This window comes from Vigna umbellata, chromosome 4 (assembly GCF_029865625.1).
Source record: "Vigna umbellata cultivar VRB3 chromosome 4, Vumbellata_1.0, whole genome shotgun sequence".
Lineage (NCBI taxonomy): Eukaryota > Viridiplantae > Streptophyta > Magnoliopsida > Fabales > Fabaceae > Vigna > Vigna umbellata.
Genome location: NC_142168.1, coordinates 28,071,186 through 28,091,951, shown reverse-complemented (window position 1 = coordinate 28,091,951; position 20,766 = coordinate 28,071,186). Strand labels below are relative to the sequence as shown.

General features: G+C 35.6%; 1 protein-coding gene and 1 pseudogene across 1 annotated transcript; one reads left to right on the top strand and one right to left on the bottom strand.

The window, feature by feature from the left end:
- Positions 1-399: 399 nt before the first annotated feature.
- Positions 400-7,143, bottom strand: LOC148199767 (putative UPF0481 protein At3g02645). The gene is made up of 2 exons (XM_088111613.1): positions 6,153-7,143; positions 400-1,416 (listed from the first exon to the last, which is right to left on the bottom strand). Exons 1-2 carry the CDS (start codon positions 6,934-6,936, stop codon positions 605-607), a joined length of 1,596 nt encoding a protein of 531 aa, XP_087967739.1. The 5' UTR covers positions 6,937-7,143; the 3' UTR covers positions 400-604.
- An 11,720-nt stretch (positions 7,144-18,863) lies between these two features.
- Positions 18,864-20,659, top strand: LOC148199766 (uncharacterized; annotated as a pseudogene).
- Positions 20,660-20,766: the final 107 nt, after the last annotated feature.

The window sequence follows — 20,766 nt, the reverse complement described above, 5'->3', positions numbered from 1 at the left end:
ATTGTTGAATTTAAAATATTTTTTAAAAAATATTTAAAATAAATCAATAAATTTTTGACATATGTTATTGTAAAAAGTTGTTAACTTTTAGTCGTTAAAATATCATGGGATTGTAATTTGCGAAAATCTCGGACATCTAGAGTATAATAAGAAAAATAAAATATAAAGATTCAGATATGTTAACTTTTTAAAAAACCTTTTTTTAAGGTGTTATTTTATTGGTTTGTATATTTAAACGTATCAATCATAAACTACTATATAGAATAGACTGTTGAAAAAAAAATTGTCAAAAAAGTTGTAAAAAAAATGGTAAAAAAAGTTGTTAAAAGAAATTTTTTTTAAATATAAATCATATAATAGATGGTTTCAGTTGCATAACTAATCAATACAACATCGATCGAATGAAAGTATAACTTAAACTGTACTTAATTTTACAGAAACATTATACACCCGAAACCATAACAGATGGTTTCAATTGGGTAACACATCAAACATACATTATAACATTCTATGAAGGTCTTACTTAAGCTGTACTTTTTATTTTACAGAAACATGATACACTCCCAGCCATGCTCTAGCAAAAGTAGAAAAGAAAATGACAACATCATTGGGGTGCAAAATACCTATGACAATCATAAGCTGCGCAAAACGTTTCAATAGCCGTCATGGCCAAGAGAACAAAGGTGGCAAGAAGTGTGAAGAACTTCCATGATCTGTAAACATAATCTGTTGAGGCCTTGAAGAGGTTGGTCTTCCTCTTATCATGGTAGTACTTGTTCACTTTCTTAATAGTCTCATCTAACTTGTGTGCTTTGGTGGGTCCAATGGATTTGCTCATTCCGTTGAATAGTTCCTCAGTTTCTTCCATACTCAGACTGCTACTTGACTCTATGATCCCTGCCTTCATCAGCAGCTTCACATCCTTCACAGTGTCTACGATTGCCCTCATAAGTTCTGTGTACCTCGTGAAGATGAGAAAGTCTGGTTGGGTCAAGGCCTCGTAAGCCACAAGGTTTCTCATTATCACTTCAGAGTTCACGTCCAGTTTCACCACAGGGAGGTAAAATATGCCCTTTGTTTCGTCAAATTCAATGGCCATGTTGCCACCTTCCACAGGTTTGAAACAGACCCCGACTGAATGAAGTTCACGCACACAAGGAATGTTGATAATCATCGGAGCTACATCTTCTTCTTCTTCTTCTTCAGAAAGTTTTGGATGAGATGAAAGAGTATCAAGTTGACAGGACACTTTTATTACTCGATCTAGTTGTCGTTTAAAGGGTTTCCCTAGAGGAATATTCACGTCCTTCAGCTTCTTCAAAGAGCCTACTGTCCATGTTAATACACCTTTAACTTTCTTAAAGGAAATTGCTATGGCTTCATAATTTGAGCTTTTCTGGACTGCTGCAGAAGTACCTGTGGTAGTGTCAATATTACCACGAAAATAATTAGCTAGGTAGTCCAACATCACTATGATGTCTCCATGATTCTATTAAAATGCATTGCACAAAGAAGAAACTTAATCTGGTTGCACTATCAATTCATTGAATGTGAAGGCTATTAAATAGTCGTGTATAGACGCAATAGTACTAGACCGAATGAAAACAGAAACGAAAATAAAACCAATCAATTATCGTGGTCGAGTTGCTAGAACCGACCTACTACAGTAAAATAATAACAATTAAGATTTTAACCTAGCTGCTACAGTATGTAATATAAACTATCCAGATCAGTGGAAGAAACGTGAATGTAGAAATAAAAGATTCCTACGAGTTGCTTCTTTCATTATTTACTGGGTTCTTTATTAGCTCGATCACTGATCTATTGTCCTCTCGAATCAATACCTTCTCTTCTTGCATAATCTCCAAATTTTGTAACAAGTTTTTAAGCCAGATCGCATGCCTAACAACACTCTCATACTCAGCTTCACACGTTGATAGTGTTACAATAGGTTGTTTCTTTAAGAGCCAAGTAAATATTGTAGTTCTCATGAAGAAAACGTAACCAATCGTACTCTTTTAGTCATCCACATCTATGTGCTCTTCTAGTCAATCACATCTCCACACCAGACACTGTTCAAGTACCCACTAAGTCGATAAATGTCCGACTTAATGTACATTAATTCAAAAGATAGAGTTTCCTTTACATGCCATAGTATTTGCTTTTATGCTTTCCAATGAGAATACCTTGGCTCCTCCATAAAATGGCTTGTATCTCTCACTCATCATAAGGTCTAACATTATGTTTGTCAAGTACCTAAGACTCCCAATTAAGCTTTGATATCTATTTGCATCAACAAGATTCCCTTCTTCATTTTTTGATAGCTTCGTGTCAAGTTCTATTGGAATGAAAACTAGATTGTCCTTCATCATCTTTGTCTTTTTTCAGTATATCCTCAATATACATCCTTTAAGACACAAAGATCTCTGCCGAGCTTTGATCCACGTCCAAACCAAATATCTCATGATGCCCAGATCAATCATTTCAAATACCTTCATCACTTCTTTAAATTCTTCAACTAGCTCGGCTTTACTTTTCAAAAAAATCAAATCATGTACATACAAGACAACAAACAACATACCCGATATGTCCTTCTTTAGGTATAGAGCACGTTCATATAGACATTGCTCATAACCATTTTTCTTGAAATAGGCGTTAATTCTTTCACATTCCATGTTCGCAGAGATTGCTTTAATCCATACAACGCCTTCTTAGCTTTAGCACATTCTTTTCTTTGCCTTTTTTCATCTAACTGAGAGGTTGTTCTACATACACTTCCTCTTCCAGAACTTCATTCAGAAATGTAGACTTTACATTCATCTGATGTATCTTCCAACTTTGTGTTGCTACTAATGAAAATAATAGTTGAAGTGTTTCCATCCTCGTTACTAGAGCAAATACCTCATCGTAGTCAATTCTTTTTTGTTGTTTGTAGTCCTTCATCACAAGTTAGCCTTTGTAGCACCCCACCTCTCCTTTTACATTGATTTTCTTCTTGTATACCCATTTAACACCAATTGGCCGAGCTCATGTTGGTAAATGTATCAACTTCCATGTTTCATCTTTTTTCAATTGAGTTAATCTCCTCATCTATAGTTTTCTTCCATCTTTCATTAAGCATGACTTCTTCAAATTTTACATCTTCTGCACCTGTCATTAGACATACCATGTACCTCATGAATGGAGTTATAAATGTCATTTACACTTCAAGATCTAGCCTGCATAGGTTCATCTTCTTCATCATCATGCTCATTCACTCTTTCAAATGTGATTATTTGCACCTAGTAGTGTATTCAAACTCTTATTAACGAATGTCGAGGTCTCTCCCCCAAAAATCATGCTTTCTAAAGACTTTTCCTTCGAGTCAGTCCAATTCCATTCACTATTTTCATCTGACTAGACATCCTTGCATACTAGAGTCTTGCTTGAAAATGGATTGGGCAACTTGTAGGCTTTTGCTTGTTCATCATAACTAATGAAAACGTACCTCTTGCTTTTGCTTGTTCATCATAACCAATGAACTAAGAGAAATTGGTCCACACAGATCGGTGTGTACTAGATCGAGTTGCTCTTCTACCCTATACATAGCCAAATTTGGAAACTTTGTTCTTGACTATTTTCTAAGCATGCATTGTTCACAAAATTTTGTCTCAAATTCTATATTGGGTAGTCCGAGTACTAGTTCTCTCCTTAACATTTAGTCAAGCTTCCATAGTTAAGGTGTCCAAACCGAAAGTGTCATATCACAGTTTCCTCTTTCATGTCTAGCCAAACATGTCTCCTACAAGGGCTTCAACTCCATTTTATAAATTCAAATTTTCTTCATTTCTACTCGGACGCGAGACAACCATACTTATCCTTCAAATACAACACCTAGTCCTTTATTAAAACTGCTTACCTTTTTCAATCAACTGACCCATGCTTAAAATATTGTTCTTAAGCTAAAAAATATAGGAAATGTCCCTGATTTCTCTAACTCCCCCATCCTTATGTATGTGACGAATTATTCCACACCTTTTTATTCCCACTTTGAAATAATCTCCAAATGACATGAACCTGGCCTCTACCTAAGAAATCCTTAGTTCTACACATATGATTGATAGTTCTAGTATACATGTACCACACAAAATTGGTAGAATTCTCCTCACCCTGATATCAAGCACGACACTACATTGGAGTTCGCCACCTTCATTTTCAAGTTCTCCTATTTCATTGCCAAGCTATTTAAATACGTTGCTAAGCTCTTCAACGATATCGCCAGACTTTTTTTTACCCAATTTGGGGCTTTGTACTGTTGGTTTCTTCAATAACTCAGCATCCCCTAGCATACGCTCGTCACAACTTGGCCTAGCAAATCCATAGCTCGGTAATACTTCGTTCGAGCTCTCCACCTTTATTACCAGGTTTCCCATTTCCTTTGCTAGGATATTTGGCAACTCGACACTCAATAGATCGGCCTCCACCTGCTCGACTTTATCCAACCTATGGTTCATCTTCTCGTCCTCAAATTACCTGGCCTTCAATATCTCAACTCCAAATAACCCAGCCTTCATCTGCTTGGCCTTAAACACCATGGTTTACATTTCTCATCCTCAAGCAACTTGGTTTGTATCTGTTTGGCATCAAACAACTCGGTCTCTTCATCAAACAACTCGATCTCCTTTTGCACTACCTCGAACAACTTGGTCATGGACTTGTTCGAGCTTTCTGATAACAATAAAATTCCTATCTCTTCTGCATTTTGTAAGAAGGATTTTTTACCTTTCTTTCCAACTCGGAAAAATTTTGCTATGTGGTTGACCTTCCCACAATTATAATAGCTTCCTGATATGCATTAATTCGTTTGCATAGTGGTCGAGTTTTTCACATTCGAAGCACTATACACGTCTTTAAACTGATCTCCACGGCCTCTTCCTCGATAGTGGCCATGCCAATTTTGCTGCCAGGTTATATTTGTGCAGACTTCCTTGTTCTCTGCCTCCATAACCTCAGCGTTAAGTGTTGCGAGTTTCGTTCATAATGAATTTCATCTATAGTGTTTGATCATCAGGTTCCTTCTCTTTCTTCTTCCTTTGTGAGAACTGACAAGTCCTTTGATTCTTCGATTATGCAGTTAACGCCCTCGAAGTTATCCGCCAAAGATCTCAACATTTTTTCTATAACCTAGTTAGGTGGCATCTCTTCTCCATTCCTACCTAGTTTATTAGCAACCTTCTGTACCCGAGTGATGTACTCGATAACCAGCTTTGTTTCTTCCATCTCTAAATGTTCAAACTCTCTCCTAAGAGCATGTTCAAACCCGTCTCACACAATATTCACTTTTGTAGGCAACCTCTAGAGTCTCCCAGGCTTTATTTGCTAACGATGCATTCAGTATCTTTTCGAACCCTGACTCGTCTACTACATTGTTGAGAAAATACAATGTTGACTTTCACTTGCATTTTCTTCAACATGGCAACATGTGTTACTGTCTGATGTTCTTCCTCATCAAATTCATCGTACCAGCCTTCATTATATCTCATACGTCTTGAAATCCCAACAACACCTTTATATGTAAGCACTAATTATTATATGTGTTACTGTCTTGGATCGCTAGTTGTGACTAAGTCACACCGTTAACAACTTTTGTCATCTTTTTCACTTTTTTTAAACACTCATGGATTCACTAGCTCTCATTTTGTTTTTTGTTTTTTCACACTCAACACTCAAAGCATAGAGCTTTAATCTTTAATACCACATTATTTAATGAATGTGATGGAAATTAAACAGCCATGTTCAGACGTAAAAACATTGGACATAATTAAAGCAAAAACCAAAATAACATCGGCCAAATATCTTGGTCGAATTGCTACAGTCCAACCGAAAACGTAACAAAAACAACTAACAGAACTGAGCTGCTACCTAAAATAATAACAAGCAAGATTTTAACCAAGCTGCTACAGTACAAAATATAAACTACCCGTATGTGTGGAAAAACGCGAATTTGAGAAGACTCCTACAAAACTACAAAAGCACCTTTTTTCTAATTTAAGTTTATCTAACATATTCTCGCATATTTTTACAAGAAAATAATAACAATAATAACACTGATGTGAAGATTAATAGAGACCTAGTTTTGAATCATCTTATAAAATTTCTCTATCCACACATACCTTCGCTTGGATCAGGTATCGGTGTTTCAGAGTTTACGGCATTAGAGACGACCAAATGGTACATGAGATCCAAGACATGGCAATGCTTTGATACAGCTTCAGAACATGTGGGGCTGTGAATTAACTTAAGTGGAGAGTGTTGTTTACAGAATGACAAGAGCATCGAACCCAAGTACTCTTGAACAGAATGAGTAGGTTCGGAGCTTTCAAACTGCAAGATCTTCAACAAAGAGAACATTGGAATTTGATTCTCCACCATGAGGATGTCCCTTACGATGGCATCCTTGGTTAGTGTCAGACCACGAAACTCAGTTTGGTCTCCTAATCCTCTCATGAAAGAGCAAGATAGTCTGTCATTGAGATACTTGTGGAAGAAATTCAACAAGAAGAAAGCATCAATTGCAACGGTGTATAACAAGGTTTCATCTTTGAGGCACAAGTGTTTGTGGTAACTAGCACGGATGAAGGTTGCTGTGTCGCGGAATTCTTGGATTACTTGTTTGAGTTCATGTTTTTTGAAGTGGTCTAGAACCGCTTTGGCAGCAAAAATCTTGATCCTTTCCATGGGATAGAGCTCAGGGCGAAAGTGGGTGTATGGACCAATGGCTACAAATTGGGGAGTAAAGGCTTCTGGCTTGCCACAGCTCAGAGTTTTGGGAACATGGAATATGCAAACAGGTATTCTTTTCAAGACTGAGTGGTGGGTTTCACTTACGATTTCGTTTACTCGAATGATCCAACAGTCTTCATCAGATTCTGAACTGAAGATTGAAGGAGAGTCCATTGGGATTTACCTTAATTTTTCTGATGAATTGCTCTATGAAATACGTGTTACTGTGTAATTCTTGGATTTTCGAAACCAAGAAACTTTATGTACGGGCCACTTGCTTCTGTTTCTCTTCTCTGTAATGGCTTTTAATTTTTATTTCTTCATTTATAAGATGAATGTGAAATCATCTTACACCTCACTTCATTTATTTATTTATATTTTTAAAGATTTGCACGTAATTTCATATTATAAAGACTTTCATGTTCTTGTGTCTCTTCCACCGGTGGTTTCGACTAATAATTTTTGGAGAGTGAGAATAATATATTTAAAATTTATATATTAATCATTATTATTAATATAATAAAAATAAATGCATAATATAGTATAATTATAATTATACAAGAATCATACATGTTCAAAGGATTTTTTTTTCCTTTAAATTCTTAAACTTATAAAAATGATTGTATTTGATATGGGTTTCATTATAATTTTTTTTTATTTCATTTTTTTAATTTAATGGATGTCTAATGTTAAAGGATGAATTGAATGATTAATATTTGTTTGCAACTTGATTGATATGATTTGAACTTTTTTATGATGACTTTTTATGATTTAATGCGAATAGATGGTAGGAGAATTCTTTAAGTGAGGGTGTGTGTGAGAATGAACAAAATTTAAGTTTAAATATAAAAAATCTATAAGATCATGTGATACAAATATATTATAATTAGGAGAATTTTATTAATATGATCATTCTTAAGGAGAAATGTCATATTCAAAAAGGTACGTTTGTATTAAGTTTTAATCCAAAGAGTGAAGGGATCTTAATTTTACTAAACTCTTATACTTATGTAAAGAATGAAGTTTAGGTAGTGAGAGTCCAAGGAAGTTCCTAGCCTATAAAATTAGTAATGAAGAAAAGAAATAAACCCTATCATGATAGTGGTTTGGGATAAGAAAGGTGAGTTTCGTACAAAGGGAATGTTGTTGTTGATGTTAAACTTAATGTGGAGAAAATTCATAACAAGTATATGACTGACACAATTATTCAAATTAATGTATAACTATTCCTATAATTGAGTCTAAATCATGTTAAAGTTTTAATAGATAATTATGACTGTATAACTTATACATGTGATATATTGACTAATGAAAGACAATTATCCTTAATAGTTACTACAAAATATTATTTAAATCTTTATAAAAAATTATGATATAAATAAGCATATCCTTAGTTTTTTTTGTGATGTTTTAATGTTCGCCTGTAATGATTATATATATATATATATATATATATATATATATATATATATATATATATATATATATATATATATATATATATATATTCAAATTATATACTTAATCATGGCATCATGTAAATGTCTTTGTAGAAAATCTCAGTAAATAATGATAATGAGTCTATGGAAGACTTCAAATACAAGTACGAGAGATTAATATATATTTATATAAAAAATCCTTTATATTTCTTCAAAAGATATATAATTTTTGGATGATTGATTATACATTATATTTATATTAATTAAACGATAATAACAAGATTAATATTTATGGGTCAGTAATTAGATGCTCCACTTTTAATTTTTGTTCAGCAGGATATATGTGGCCTGTTTTTTTAAAATGAAATCTAATATTCAAAGGTTTCGTATTCACATTCTATACTTATTTATTGATATCTTTACACATGGTGTGTGAGACACCCCTAATGTCTTATTCAATAAAAATGAGAAGACGCAGTCCCCTAATATAGAGTATTGTGAAGTGGGTGACCACTTAAAAAATGTCATTTTACGAAACCCTCAAAATTTTGCTCCCACTTCTGACTCATTGGTGCACATGACAGTAGCCAATTTGTACACGTGACAATAACCTTTCCTCCAAAATTGTCCGCAAGATTAAAATGAGGACAAAAGATATAACGATGAGTTGTTTTCCTTCACAAAGGAGGTTCTTGAAGGTCTCTTAATTTGCATCGAATGGGAACAAATTGTGTCTAATTGTTAGTACCATAGACATAATACGAGGTGGACGTGCAACGGGACCAACATGGAGCTGTTCTTTCAAAATTTTCGAAACTGCAGTTTGATCAATGTAGAATCAAAAAAACACATTTTAAACAGTCTTTAAATTATGAATTACTTCACAGTTCTTAATATTATTCATAATTGGTGACTTCTACTAAAATTCTGGGTTTCACTGTGTTCAAGAGTTTTTTTTTTTTCTTTATATTCTATGCTTAATTTGATATTGGTCAAGGCGGCATCAATTTGACTAAAACAAACACATTGATATATAGTTTAGTTGAAGTTTTAATGTTAATTAACAATAAATATGACTGTTTCGGCAGGATTTAGAATCCTAATCCAAAACATTCAAAGTTCTCTATTCCGATGTCCAGTTGTGATGTCTTCTCTCTTCTTCTTGTCCAAGCCGCGGGGTAGTGTGTCTGCAAAAGACACTCCAACGCTCAAGTCAATGACCTCGCGTAGTAATCTTGTAATCAAGATCAGTTATCAGAGCTCTACGTTCAATTCAAGTTCAAGTTTTTCGTACCCTTTGCCAGACAAATATTTATAAATTATAATGAGCTTACCGTTAGGTCTGACTCATTAACCACTAATGAATGACAATATTAATTGTCAATAAATGACAATTATTTTCATTAACTCCCCGACAGTTATTACTATTAATTACCTTAACGACTCTTTTTACCGATCGGTTCCTTGACCTGAGAGGTATCATCGGTCGGCCGACTCTTCTGCACCTTTACCGTTCGGTCGGTAGATGATACCCAACATCATAAGCCCCAAAGCCCTAGCAAAATTTTTGATATGATGTTGGGTTTGTAAAGTTATATCGATCGGTAGAGGATTTTACCTGAGTTTCAATTCATACTAGCATGCGTTCTTTATCATCCAAGCGGGTTTTGCGCTAAGAGTCCCTTTGAAGTGTTCCTAGACCAAGGCGAGAGTTCACGAAACAGTTTACTTTGCCGCTTGATTTAGGTCTTAGGAGCTCTCTAGAAGCGTGCCCTAAGACCAAGGTGAGAGTTCATGAAAGAAATCTACCTCACCCGCTCGGTTTAGGTCTTAGGAGCTCTCTAGAAGCGTGCCCTAAGACCAAGATGAGAGTTCACAAAAGAAATCTGCCTCACCCGCTCGGTTTAGGTCTTAGGAGCTCTCTAGAAGCGTGCCCTAAGACCAAGGTGAGAGTTCACGAAAGAAATCTGCCTCACCCGCTCGGTTTAGGTCTTAGGAGCTCTCTATAAGCGTGCCCTAAGACCAAGGTCAGAGTTCACGAAAGAAATCTGCCTCACCCACTCGGTTTAGGTCTTAGGAGCACTCTAGAAGCGTGCCCTAAGACCAAGGTGAGAGCTCACGGAGAGTCTGCCTCACCGAGTTGAAAAATGTTCCTTGCCGATGGGTTGCTCAAAGTTGGCTAAGTAGTTTGTATACAGAGTCCTGTCATCTGCACCGAAGAAAAACAACACTAGAATTTTGAACATCAAAAAAATGTAGCTGATAAAATTTAGTTTGAGTTGAGGCCAGACGACCGAGCGAGTGAGACCGTTTGGTCTAAAATCCATATTAGGAAATGCTTGGGTTGTTTAAGAGTTCTGAGCATCTTCACCCTCGCGCTGGAAGGGACCGAACGATTTCACCGTCGGGTTTGTGGCCTAGCTCTCGGGTGAGTTAGGAGATCCGGGCCATTCTTGGACATCCACAGTCGCATTAGATCAAGCCACTTCAAGAATTAAACAATTATTAGAAAAATTAATAAAATAAACAGAACAATTGGTCACCCTCCTTCCGTTCAACAAATCGTCGTCCGCCCACAAGGGAAAGGACCCACCCCTCTTCGTCATGGGAAAAGCTTAGAAAAGCGAAAAAAAAACGATAACCATTATTGTTTAAGGTGAGGCAAACAGTAGGGTGGAGAGGCGGTAGAGAGGCATCTCGCGAAAAGGGACGTCGCAATGATCGGGCACGGCGGAGATTTTTTCCGTGAGTCACTCGTGAGTGAGGGAGTCAGACATTAAAATTCCTTGCTTTTTTAGAGTTTAAGGATGAAAGGGTCCTCTCCCTTCATTGCCCAAACCAACATTAAAACATTCTGCGTGTCCAAGCGGTGTCTGTGGTGGCTCACAATGGCGTCTCTTCGTGGCGGTAGGTGTGACCACGACAACATCAGGATCGTGGAAGCGGGCTCCTTCAGAACAAACCACAATGGTGATCGTGGCGGGTCGAGCAAATCACGTGGTCCTCCTGCAAGCTTAAGGTTTTCGATTTGGGGTTGCAATTAGGGTCGTTGGGGATTTTGGGGTCCTTCTGTTCTCATTCTCGATTCTGATCTTGGGGGTTTCAATTCCGGTGTGAAGAGCTCGCAATTTTGAATGCATGAAGATGGCGAGGGCAACGATGTCGTGATTGGCGAAAGCGGCGGCGACATTGAGCTTTGGGTTTAGGGTTCCAATTGTTCTCCGATTTTGGGGATTGGGGTTTGTGGAAATTGGGAAATTATGGATTTTTGTTGTAATTGGATTTTCATTGATTGGAATTGTGGTTTTGATCTTGTTTTGTTTTTGCGAGTAGAGATTGTGAAGTTTTCGAATTGGGGTTGGTTTTGATTGCGCGTTTTGGGATCTGAGGAGTGGCGCCAATGAAGGTGCTGGCGCTGGTGGGGCGGTCGAGACACTACAAGAAAATAGCTAGTTACCCGCGGATCATTATATACGGATTAAATCCGTATGTAATAAACGTATTATATACGGATTTTACATACGGATATTGGGAAATCCATTATATACGGACAAATCCGTATATAATTAAAAAAAAATTTATATACGGAGGATCCGTATGTAATTGGCGTACGTAATAAAAAAAACAAGTAAAAATGAAAGTGAAAGCTCCAAAATTTCCCACACTCTGAAAAAAAACATATCTTCTCCCTCTTCTGTCCTCGAACCTTCAGTCCAGTTCTGCCTCTTCTCCCTCTTGTCGAAGCTGCAGTCCACTTCTTCACTGCACTCTCTTCTCCGCTGTGAGTCCACCTCGCCTGCAGGGAGGCTCTTGTTCAGTGAAACCCGCACTCGACGTCACTGCTCGTAGATTCGGATTTCATTTGTCGAACACGGTGAGTAATCGAAGCTTTGAGGATTATTTTTGTTTTCGTTTTCTCTTTTTGTTCTTTGGAGGTTTGAAATTGCGACTTTGGAAACCCTAGGTTGGTTTCTTCGAAGTGGTAGAGATAAGCTGGAGTTGTAGTTGCGTTTTGGTCCTGGTAAGTTTGAATCGTTTAGATTTGAGGTTTATTTGAGTTATCTTTTCTCTCGGTGTTGTTACATTGTCCTATTTTTGCTCGTTGTTGTTTCGAGATTTGAAATCGCGAATTTAGAAACCCTAGGTGATGGGGTCTTCGAAGTGGAAGAGATAAGATCGAGCTGCTATTGCCTTCTGCATTTAGTAAGTTTGAATTGCTTATATTTTGGTTTCGTTTTATTGGTTGTTATTGAAAATGGGTCTTGACGAAAACTAGTCACTGAAAATGGTTTGCTTCGTTTTGGGTGCTTTTATTGCTTTCAGATATTATTCATCATGGTTTTGACAATCATGTTAGTGGATCTTATTTTGTCAAAAAAGTGGTAACATGGTTTAAGTTTGTCATCCTCTGTTTGAAGTTGTTTCCTGGTTAGGTCATGTAATCATTAATTAGATGTTTGTGATTTTATTCTGCTATAATATCTGTTTATTTTTTTGTTGAAATTTTATTTTGACTTTGATACAGGAGCTGAAGTGGTTGAGAAGTGTGGGGTACCTCATTGGGAAGGCTTAAAGTGTTGTACAGTGAAGCAAAAGAGCTAGGTACTGAAGCAAGGTATGTTTACTCCTGAGTTTTGCTGTGTTGTTTCCCCCTCTTTTATGTTTAAAGTCCTTACTTGACTTCTTATGCAGTTTAGCATTAAATTGTATAAAGTTCATTTGAACTTCCTGGGAGAATTTTAATAGAACAATAGAGGAAGCTGCTGGATCAATCTCAAGGTTAGGAGAATTCTGGTGGTGTAGAGAAAAGAAACTAAGAAGAGCCAAAGTAAGTGGCGCTAAACATTATCTTTGATTCTGTGAAATATGGTGTTATGATTATATAATGGGTGAATGATTCTTTCTAATATGATGAATGCAAATTAACATGTACTTTGATTAGAATAAGGTTTTAGTTATGTTTAGCAATATTTGTATGTGACGTTGTGAAATTGGTCCGAATAGGGGTTTCAAGCAGAATAGGAAGAGTTTGATAGGTTCTCTAGGAACATTCAATTAATTGATTGATTAAGGTGCAATGTTGTATGATTGCTGGAGAATTTCACCTGATATAGTTTATAATCCAGAAAACCACACCATTAACTGACATTTTGGTTAAGAAATGAATATTTAGTAACCAAGGTAAGTAGTTCAATGCGCTTGGAATTGGTTAAGTGCAGGTTTGTTTAACGTGATAGCAGATATTGCGGTGTTACCTCTGGTTGCAAGTTTAATATATAGGTTTGTTAAGTGCAGGTTTGTTAAGAAATATGACATAACCTCTTTTTTAAATCCAACACCCATATAGGAAATATTAGAAGACCGCTCCAACTGCTCCTCTGATATTCCAAAAGGTATTCTCATAGTAGTGTTAAGAAACTAGAAGGCATGAATATTAAAAACTACTAAAATATATAAACTGACTGGTAAAGAAATGCACAACTAGCTAAAACTTGGAGCACTCAACTTTCATACTGAAGAACCACTTTTCAGAAGGTAACAACTCTCTAACTTGTGGCTTATGACAGTAGAAATCATAACTTTCTATAGAGATTTCACCCAGTTTACTATTTCAACTTCCTTCATTTCCCATAGTCACATTGAAACCTATTTCTACCAAGAGAAAACGAGAGAGCACCTCTGTATAAAAACTCATCCCTCTACATTTTCCCTTTATACTTCCTAAAGAAAGTAAACAAATTAAATAAACATATCAATGTATATATATATATATATATATATATATATATATATATATATATATATATATAGAGAGAGAGAGAGAGAGAGAGAGAGAGATATATATAGAGTGAGAGTAAAGATGTTACAAAAGAGGAGTTGAATTGATTTATTGGTTAGGTTTAGAATGAGAAGTAGTGGGAAGGAAAATATTGGTAGAAAAGAGGTAAACAGGAAGTGATATGGATTTGGATTGAAAATGATGAGTTAGGTATAATGGAGATAGTTATTACAGTTAGAGTAGTGTTAAGATAAAGATACGTTGGTGTGTTTAGTTCCCATCTTTATCTTCTTTTTCTCTCATCCCATCAAACTATAAAAAATAAATAAATAAAAATTAATACAATGTATTATATGATATCTGAAAGCAAAGAAAAGAGCCTGAGTAATGATTCCTCAAGATAATGCATCCATCTTAAAGTCAAAGAAGTCCTCTGGTTCAGAAGATTATGCAAGATCGTTGGCCCTGACAATTTTTCTTATTGCTGCTCCTGTTGCAGTTTTCTGTGTCTATGTTGCCAGAAAACTAATAAATGATTTTTCTGATCACTTGGGGATGACCATAATGGCCATTGCATTATATTCACAATTTATGTGAGATTCTCTTTCTTTGCTTGTTATATGCATACAAACGTACACCAAGCATACAATTTTGTTCTTTGACCCTATATTGTTCAGCTGTATTGATTTGGCACTTTATTTATAATCTTGAGAAACATTTCTTTATGTTGCCACTCACACATGCTTGTTTGAAGTAAGCTATAAGTCGGGATTAGTTAATGATAGGTTCAGTATAGTTTACAATAGAAGGAAAAGACAAGGTAGTTGGTACAGTTGTAATTAAATAGGTGTAACAAACTATTATAAATAGTCTTATTAATGAGGAGAGTGGACAGTTTTATGGGTTTAGCGAGAAGGATTGTGAAGATCTTGGCAGGAGATTGTTAGCTGTATTCGGTACTCCTACAGGTATTACTCAATCTTGTATGTCAATGACGGTTGTGTTTTAGTAACTTATCTCTCATAATCATCTTTCTGAATACAGAAAAGGACTGTATTGCATGTTTTTATAATTTAAGATATATTATCTTGTAAGATCTTGTAATATTATGTTCATTTTTCAGTAATAAATTTATGTGTTGTTCTGGTGTTTATAAAAAATGGCAGCTCTTGTTTCTTGATTGCCCCAGACCTTACATTTTAACCTTGATTCTTTTCCCAATTATATTTACAACCCTTTAGAAATTACACAGTTAAAGAGGACCTATCAAATATCCTATACATACACTGTATAAGAAATCAAAGAATGATCTTGTGTTGTATTTTATTGTGTATTGAATAAGGCTATTATAAGTCCTTAGACTAGGGAAAGCCTATAAGAGGGTGGTATAAACCTTAAGCATTTCAAAATATGAGCTTAATTAGATAAAGGGAGCTATATGTGGATGCATATAAAATTGAATACATATATTGACTGATTAGTTCCAATCATAGGAGAAGAATTTGTGTCACCATTAGATAAAGGGAGCTATATGTCACCATTAGATAATTACCCTCAGTTCCAATCATATTAAACCAGCACTATAGATGTCGAATTTGTGTGACGAATTCAAGTGTTTAAAACATGAAACCATATTACATGTATTTACATATAATACTTTTATTCAATTTCAGTTTTGTCCAGTCATGTGCAAAAGTGTTGCAGTGTTATTCTGTCATTAATATTTTGATTCTGTTCAGCTGTATTTTTTTTTCTTTTTCGATTTGGTTGTGCCTTAAGTAGTTGCTAGCTCTCTGATTGATCATATAAAGAAACGGCATCATGTCCAGCTTTGATCAGTTAAGCCAAGTAGCATTGCACATTTTGGTTCCAGTAGCAAACTGTCCATAAACTGTACTTTCTGCATTGAGTTGTTATAATCTGCTTTGGTCCAGTTTTCTGGTGTTTCAAGCTTTGACCAAATCTGCTTTATGAGTCTAAATGTGTTTAAACTGATTGCAAACTCATATTAATCTCAGAAAAGCAAAATGACTGGTTGAATTCCTCACACTCTGATTTCAAAAATCTGCATCAATATTCTTCACTGGTTTGAAGTTGTGCTCACTGTTGTTGGTCAGATTTTGTGGTTTTGAATCTTGGTACAAGTGTGTTTACTATTGTTATACATGTTTCAAGTAGTAGCAACTCTTGTTAATCACTAAAATGCAAAATGCATACCTGAGTTCCCTACTTTCAGTAGCTTGTCTTGTCTTTGTTTCACAATTCTCCAATTCAATTTCTGGTCTGCTTTGGTCAATACTGTTTCTGCTCAGTTTTGTTGTGTATAAAGCTTGAGACAAGTTTCTTTTATGATTTTAAGCATGTCTCAAGGGATAGCAACTCCAATCAATCACAGAATTGAAAAATGAATGGTTGAGTTGATTAAATTCTGGATTTCAAAACTGTCACAGTTTTAAATAAAGTGTTTGCACCGTGCTTGCTGTCTTTGTGTGGTTTTAGGTCACTTTAAATCTTCTAGCTGATATCCTGTAGTTAGATCTAGTGTTTAGGCATTCTTTGAGTCTTTATTTGAACCAGCCAGCTTTGAATGTACTGTTTTATTAAATCTGCAAAAGTTTTCAATGCATTTTTCGGCATTTTAAGCAACTGCTGCTGTCATATGAAGCCACTGGCTGTGTCTATGTATTCTAACCAATTGAGCAAGTCTATGTTGTCATTTCAAAGTTGTGTGCAATGTTCAAATGGTCCTTGAGAAGCCTATATGCACAATTCACCTTTAAACCATCACATTTTGCTGCATTTTAAGCTACAACTGTTGTGAATTATAGAATCTGATTGTTTCAGTGGAGTTTAAACATTTGTGCATGTGTCTTTTACCGTTTGAAAGTTGTAGTTACTGTTCATTTGGTAAATTTGACACCAGTAACATGTGTTCATTAATTTGTTCTTTTTACTGTTTATTGTGTGATTTACAGGAGGTAGTGTACGGAGGTGTGATTAGGGAAAAGCCAAGAAGCAAAGAAGATTGTCCACAATTCCTGAAAGGTATGCTTAATGTTATAGTCCTAGCATTTTTGAAGTAATAAGTAGTGTTCTTTGTCTTGACTCTGATTTATGTTAATCATCAGGTCAAAATTTCCCCCAACGTTGTAGTAAAACAGTGAAATCAAAACTCAAGTAAGTGGTTCTAACCTTTTATTTGGATCTTTTTGCCCAAAATAATGTTGGAGTTGTGATGTTTTCTTGGATTTTAGTCAATGAGTTTGTTTTCTTTAATCTATTTATTTATCTTCTATTCTATTTTATATATTTAGCATTTATAGATATATTTATTAATTTGGTTTCTACTATTGGCTATCATGCCTTCTGCCATATTTTTATTTTGTTTTCTTCTACATTATAAATAATGAGTGGTGCAAGCAGCACCATTGCTTGCTTTGGAATCCTTACTTATTTCTTTGGTTCTTTAGTAAACAATACCCCAAACATTTCTTTTCCAATTTATAAATGTAGAGTAGAAGCCTAGTTTTTGAATAATGTCATATAGGAAACAATGACCTTAAAGTCCAATTTCCCATCTTACAAACTTCCTTTCCCTAACAAACAGTTTAATCTATTTGCAATAGGATCCTCTGTGAAACATGCAAAAGAAGTTAGAGTTTAGGATGGCACTTTTAGCCTCTGAACAGTTAGGTTCTTGTTACCCTTTTCATCTAAGGTTGAAAGGTTTCAGCTTTCTAATAAAACATCTCCATTAAAAAAAGAACATTTATAGAGAGGAAGATTCTGGATTGAGTATTAAATCACAGTACAAGAAAATAGAAAGTTCAAAGAATAGAATATTCCTTCCATTCAACTTAAAAACAGTACTCCAAGAAAGAACTCATTGGCAAACAAATAAAAAAATTAATTACCCTCTTTTCAGTGAAAATATCTACAATTGAAAAAGGAGTATTTGACAACAAAAGCAATAGAGTTGTAGATCATGATAGAACAATGAATACCTTGAGGGACTAACCAGCATGGATCACCATAAGTCGTTTTCCCATCAAAACCACCAATTAGCAAATTCCTTGGATAAACAGGTTAACTTCATAAAATTAGACTTCTGAACAGGAACCATAATCTTTGATTTCCACGGACACAAAATGAAAATAACAAAGACTCCCTCATGCAACTAACATACATAATCTGTTTTTCTCCCTCAACATTTAGCCAAATCCCCAACCGTATTTTGCAAGTCAGAAATGTATTTGCAAGGATGCCAGAGATCATTAACAAGTTAGCTTTAACAAAATAGATTGACAGACAACAGTTATAATGGTTAATGCCTTGCTAGCTCATTTGTAACGTGTCCATCTCCTCACTCCACTAACACTATTATTCTTTCATGATCTTTTTCCACAGCATTGACACCAAAAAGTTCTACTTTCTTCATTATTTGTATCAACCCATGTACCCCAACTCACTCAAACCTCACTTCCACTCCTCTCATACTTAAAACTCGTTCTTTTCTCTTTAAACAATGGAAGAGAATACTCAATACTCTCTTACCCGCACTCTTGGTCAAAGAGTATAGATAAGTGCCCCACCAATGTATACTTAATGCAAGAGGCTAAAAACAAGATATCCACAATATACATGGTTTTAAAGTGTATCCATGACACTTTTTCATACACAAACAACACCCCAAAGTATCCAACCATGTGTACTAATTATAACAACATCACTTTTCAAGGAGCAGTGATGGAAATTCAATTACTGATTGTTTAGTGTTGAACTTTCTTATTACTTTTCCTTGAAGGAAAACTTGTAATACATAATTAATTTAGCCTTGGATTAAGTAATGGCTAATTTGTCGTTAATTGATATGTATACAGAACATGGATCAAGTTCCACCAAATCGTTCATGGATGTACGATAGGTGTTATAGAGGAAGAGGTGCGTTGAAAGAGTCATTTGTATTGGGTGTTGAAGAGTTTATAATTAAGGCTTGTGAACAAGACCGTTATCAAAGAGATGGGGGGCTTCGATGTCCATGTTCAAAGTGCGATTGTACAAAGATTTTGAACGAAAGAGTTGTGAAGGTTCACTGTATAAAAACGGTTTCAAGCCTAATTATTTCATTTGGGAGGATCACGGGGAAACCATGCAAGAAGCTGATTTAGATAATGATGTCACTTTCAGGGGTGTGGAGACAGAAGGTGAACCAAATGAACAAGTTATGACGATGGAAGACATGGTCCATGATGCTCTTATACAAAGACAACCCTTCCAAGCATCAAATTCTTCTAACATAGAAGAGGCTCCAAATGAAGAAACTCAAAGGTTTTATAACCTTTTGTTGGAGGCAAATACGCCTTTGTATCAAGGAGCATCAGACTCCAAATTATCAATGTGTGTGAGGCTTTTAGCTTGCAAGTCCAATTGGAATATTCCTAACCAATGCATAGATTTTTTTGCAAAAATGCTTTTGGATGTAACACCACACAAATGTGGTTTACCAAAAACTTACTACGATGCAAAAAAGATAGTGTCGAAGCTGGGATTACAATCGCAGAGGATTGATTGTTGTGTGGATGGTTGCATGCTATTCTATGATAATGAATATGGTAAGATGGATGGAGCGTTAGTTGAATGCAAATTTTGTGGGAAGCCAAGGTATCAACAACACAAGACAGGAGCAAGTTCAAAAAAAAAAGTTCCCGTTAAATCCATGTTCTATTTGCCAATAATTCCAAGACTTCAAAGACTGTATGCCTCAAAAGAAACTGCAACAGAAATGACATGGCACCATCACAACAGGTCGTCAAATGGTGTTTTGCGTCATCCGTGTGATGGAGAGGCGTGGAGGCACTTTGATAGAGTACATCGTGATTTTTCCATTGAGCCACGCAATGTTCGACTTGGTTTATGCTCCGATGGTTTTAATCCATATGTGCAGGCGTCATCTATACCATATTCGTGTTGGCCAGTAATTGTCACGCCGTACAACCTACCTCCAGAAATGTGCATGTCTAAACCCTACATGTTTTTGACTTGTCTCATTCCGGGGCCATTCAATCCAAAAGTACGCATTGATGTATACCTAGAGCCCTTGATAGATGACTTGAAAAAGTTGTGGAGTGGTGTCATAACATACGATATTTCAAGGCGACAAAACTTTATCATGAGGGCGATGCTAATGTGGACAATTAATGATTTTCCTGCTTATGGTATGCTGTCTGGATGGAGCACCCATGGTAAATTGGCTTGTCCACATTGCATGGAGCATTCAAAGGCTTTTAGATTATATAATGGGCGAAAAAATTCGTGGTTTGACTCTCATCGGAGGTTTTTACCAAATGACCATGCCTTTAGGAGAAATAAGAATGCTTTCAAAAAGGGGGAAGTGGACATGGAAGACGCGCCACCATATTTGACGGGAACAGAAGTTTGGAATAGAGTTAATGGTTATCCTAAAGTAACTGAAAATGGTGCACCAAGAATAGATGGATACGGTGAGTGGCATAATTGGACGAAAAAAAACATCTTTTGGGATCTACCATATTGGAAGGATAATTTGTTAAGGCATAATCTTGATTTCATGCATATTGAGAAGAATTTTTTTGACAACATTTTTAATACTGTGATGAATAATCAGAAAAATATCATAGAATATCATAGAAAAATACTGTGATCACATTTTTAATACTGTGATCATTTGGGATGGAGTTTTGATTGTGTAGATTTGTTGGTTGAATAATCAGAAAAATATCAAGCTGATGTGGTACAAATGGATGAGAT

Bases quoted from the DNA above. Each gene is read 5' to 3' on its own strand.
- LOC148199767 (XM_088111613.1), bottom strand. From the start codon at position 6,936: ATGGACTCTCCTTCAATCTTCAGTTCAGAATCTGATGAAGACTGTTGG. The intron at 1,417-6,152 runs GTATGTGTGGAT...ACACTACCACAG, and splicing joins GATACCTGATCCAAGCGAAG to GTACTTCTGCAGCAGTCCAG.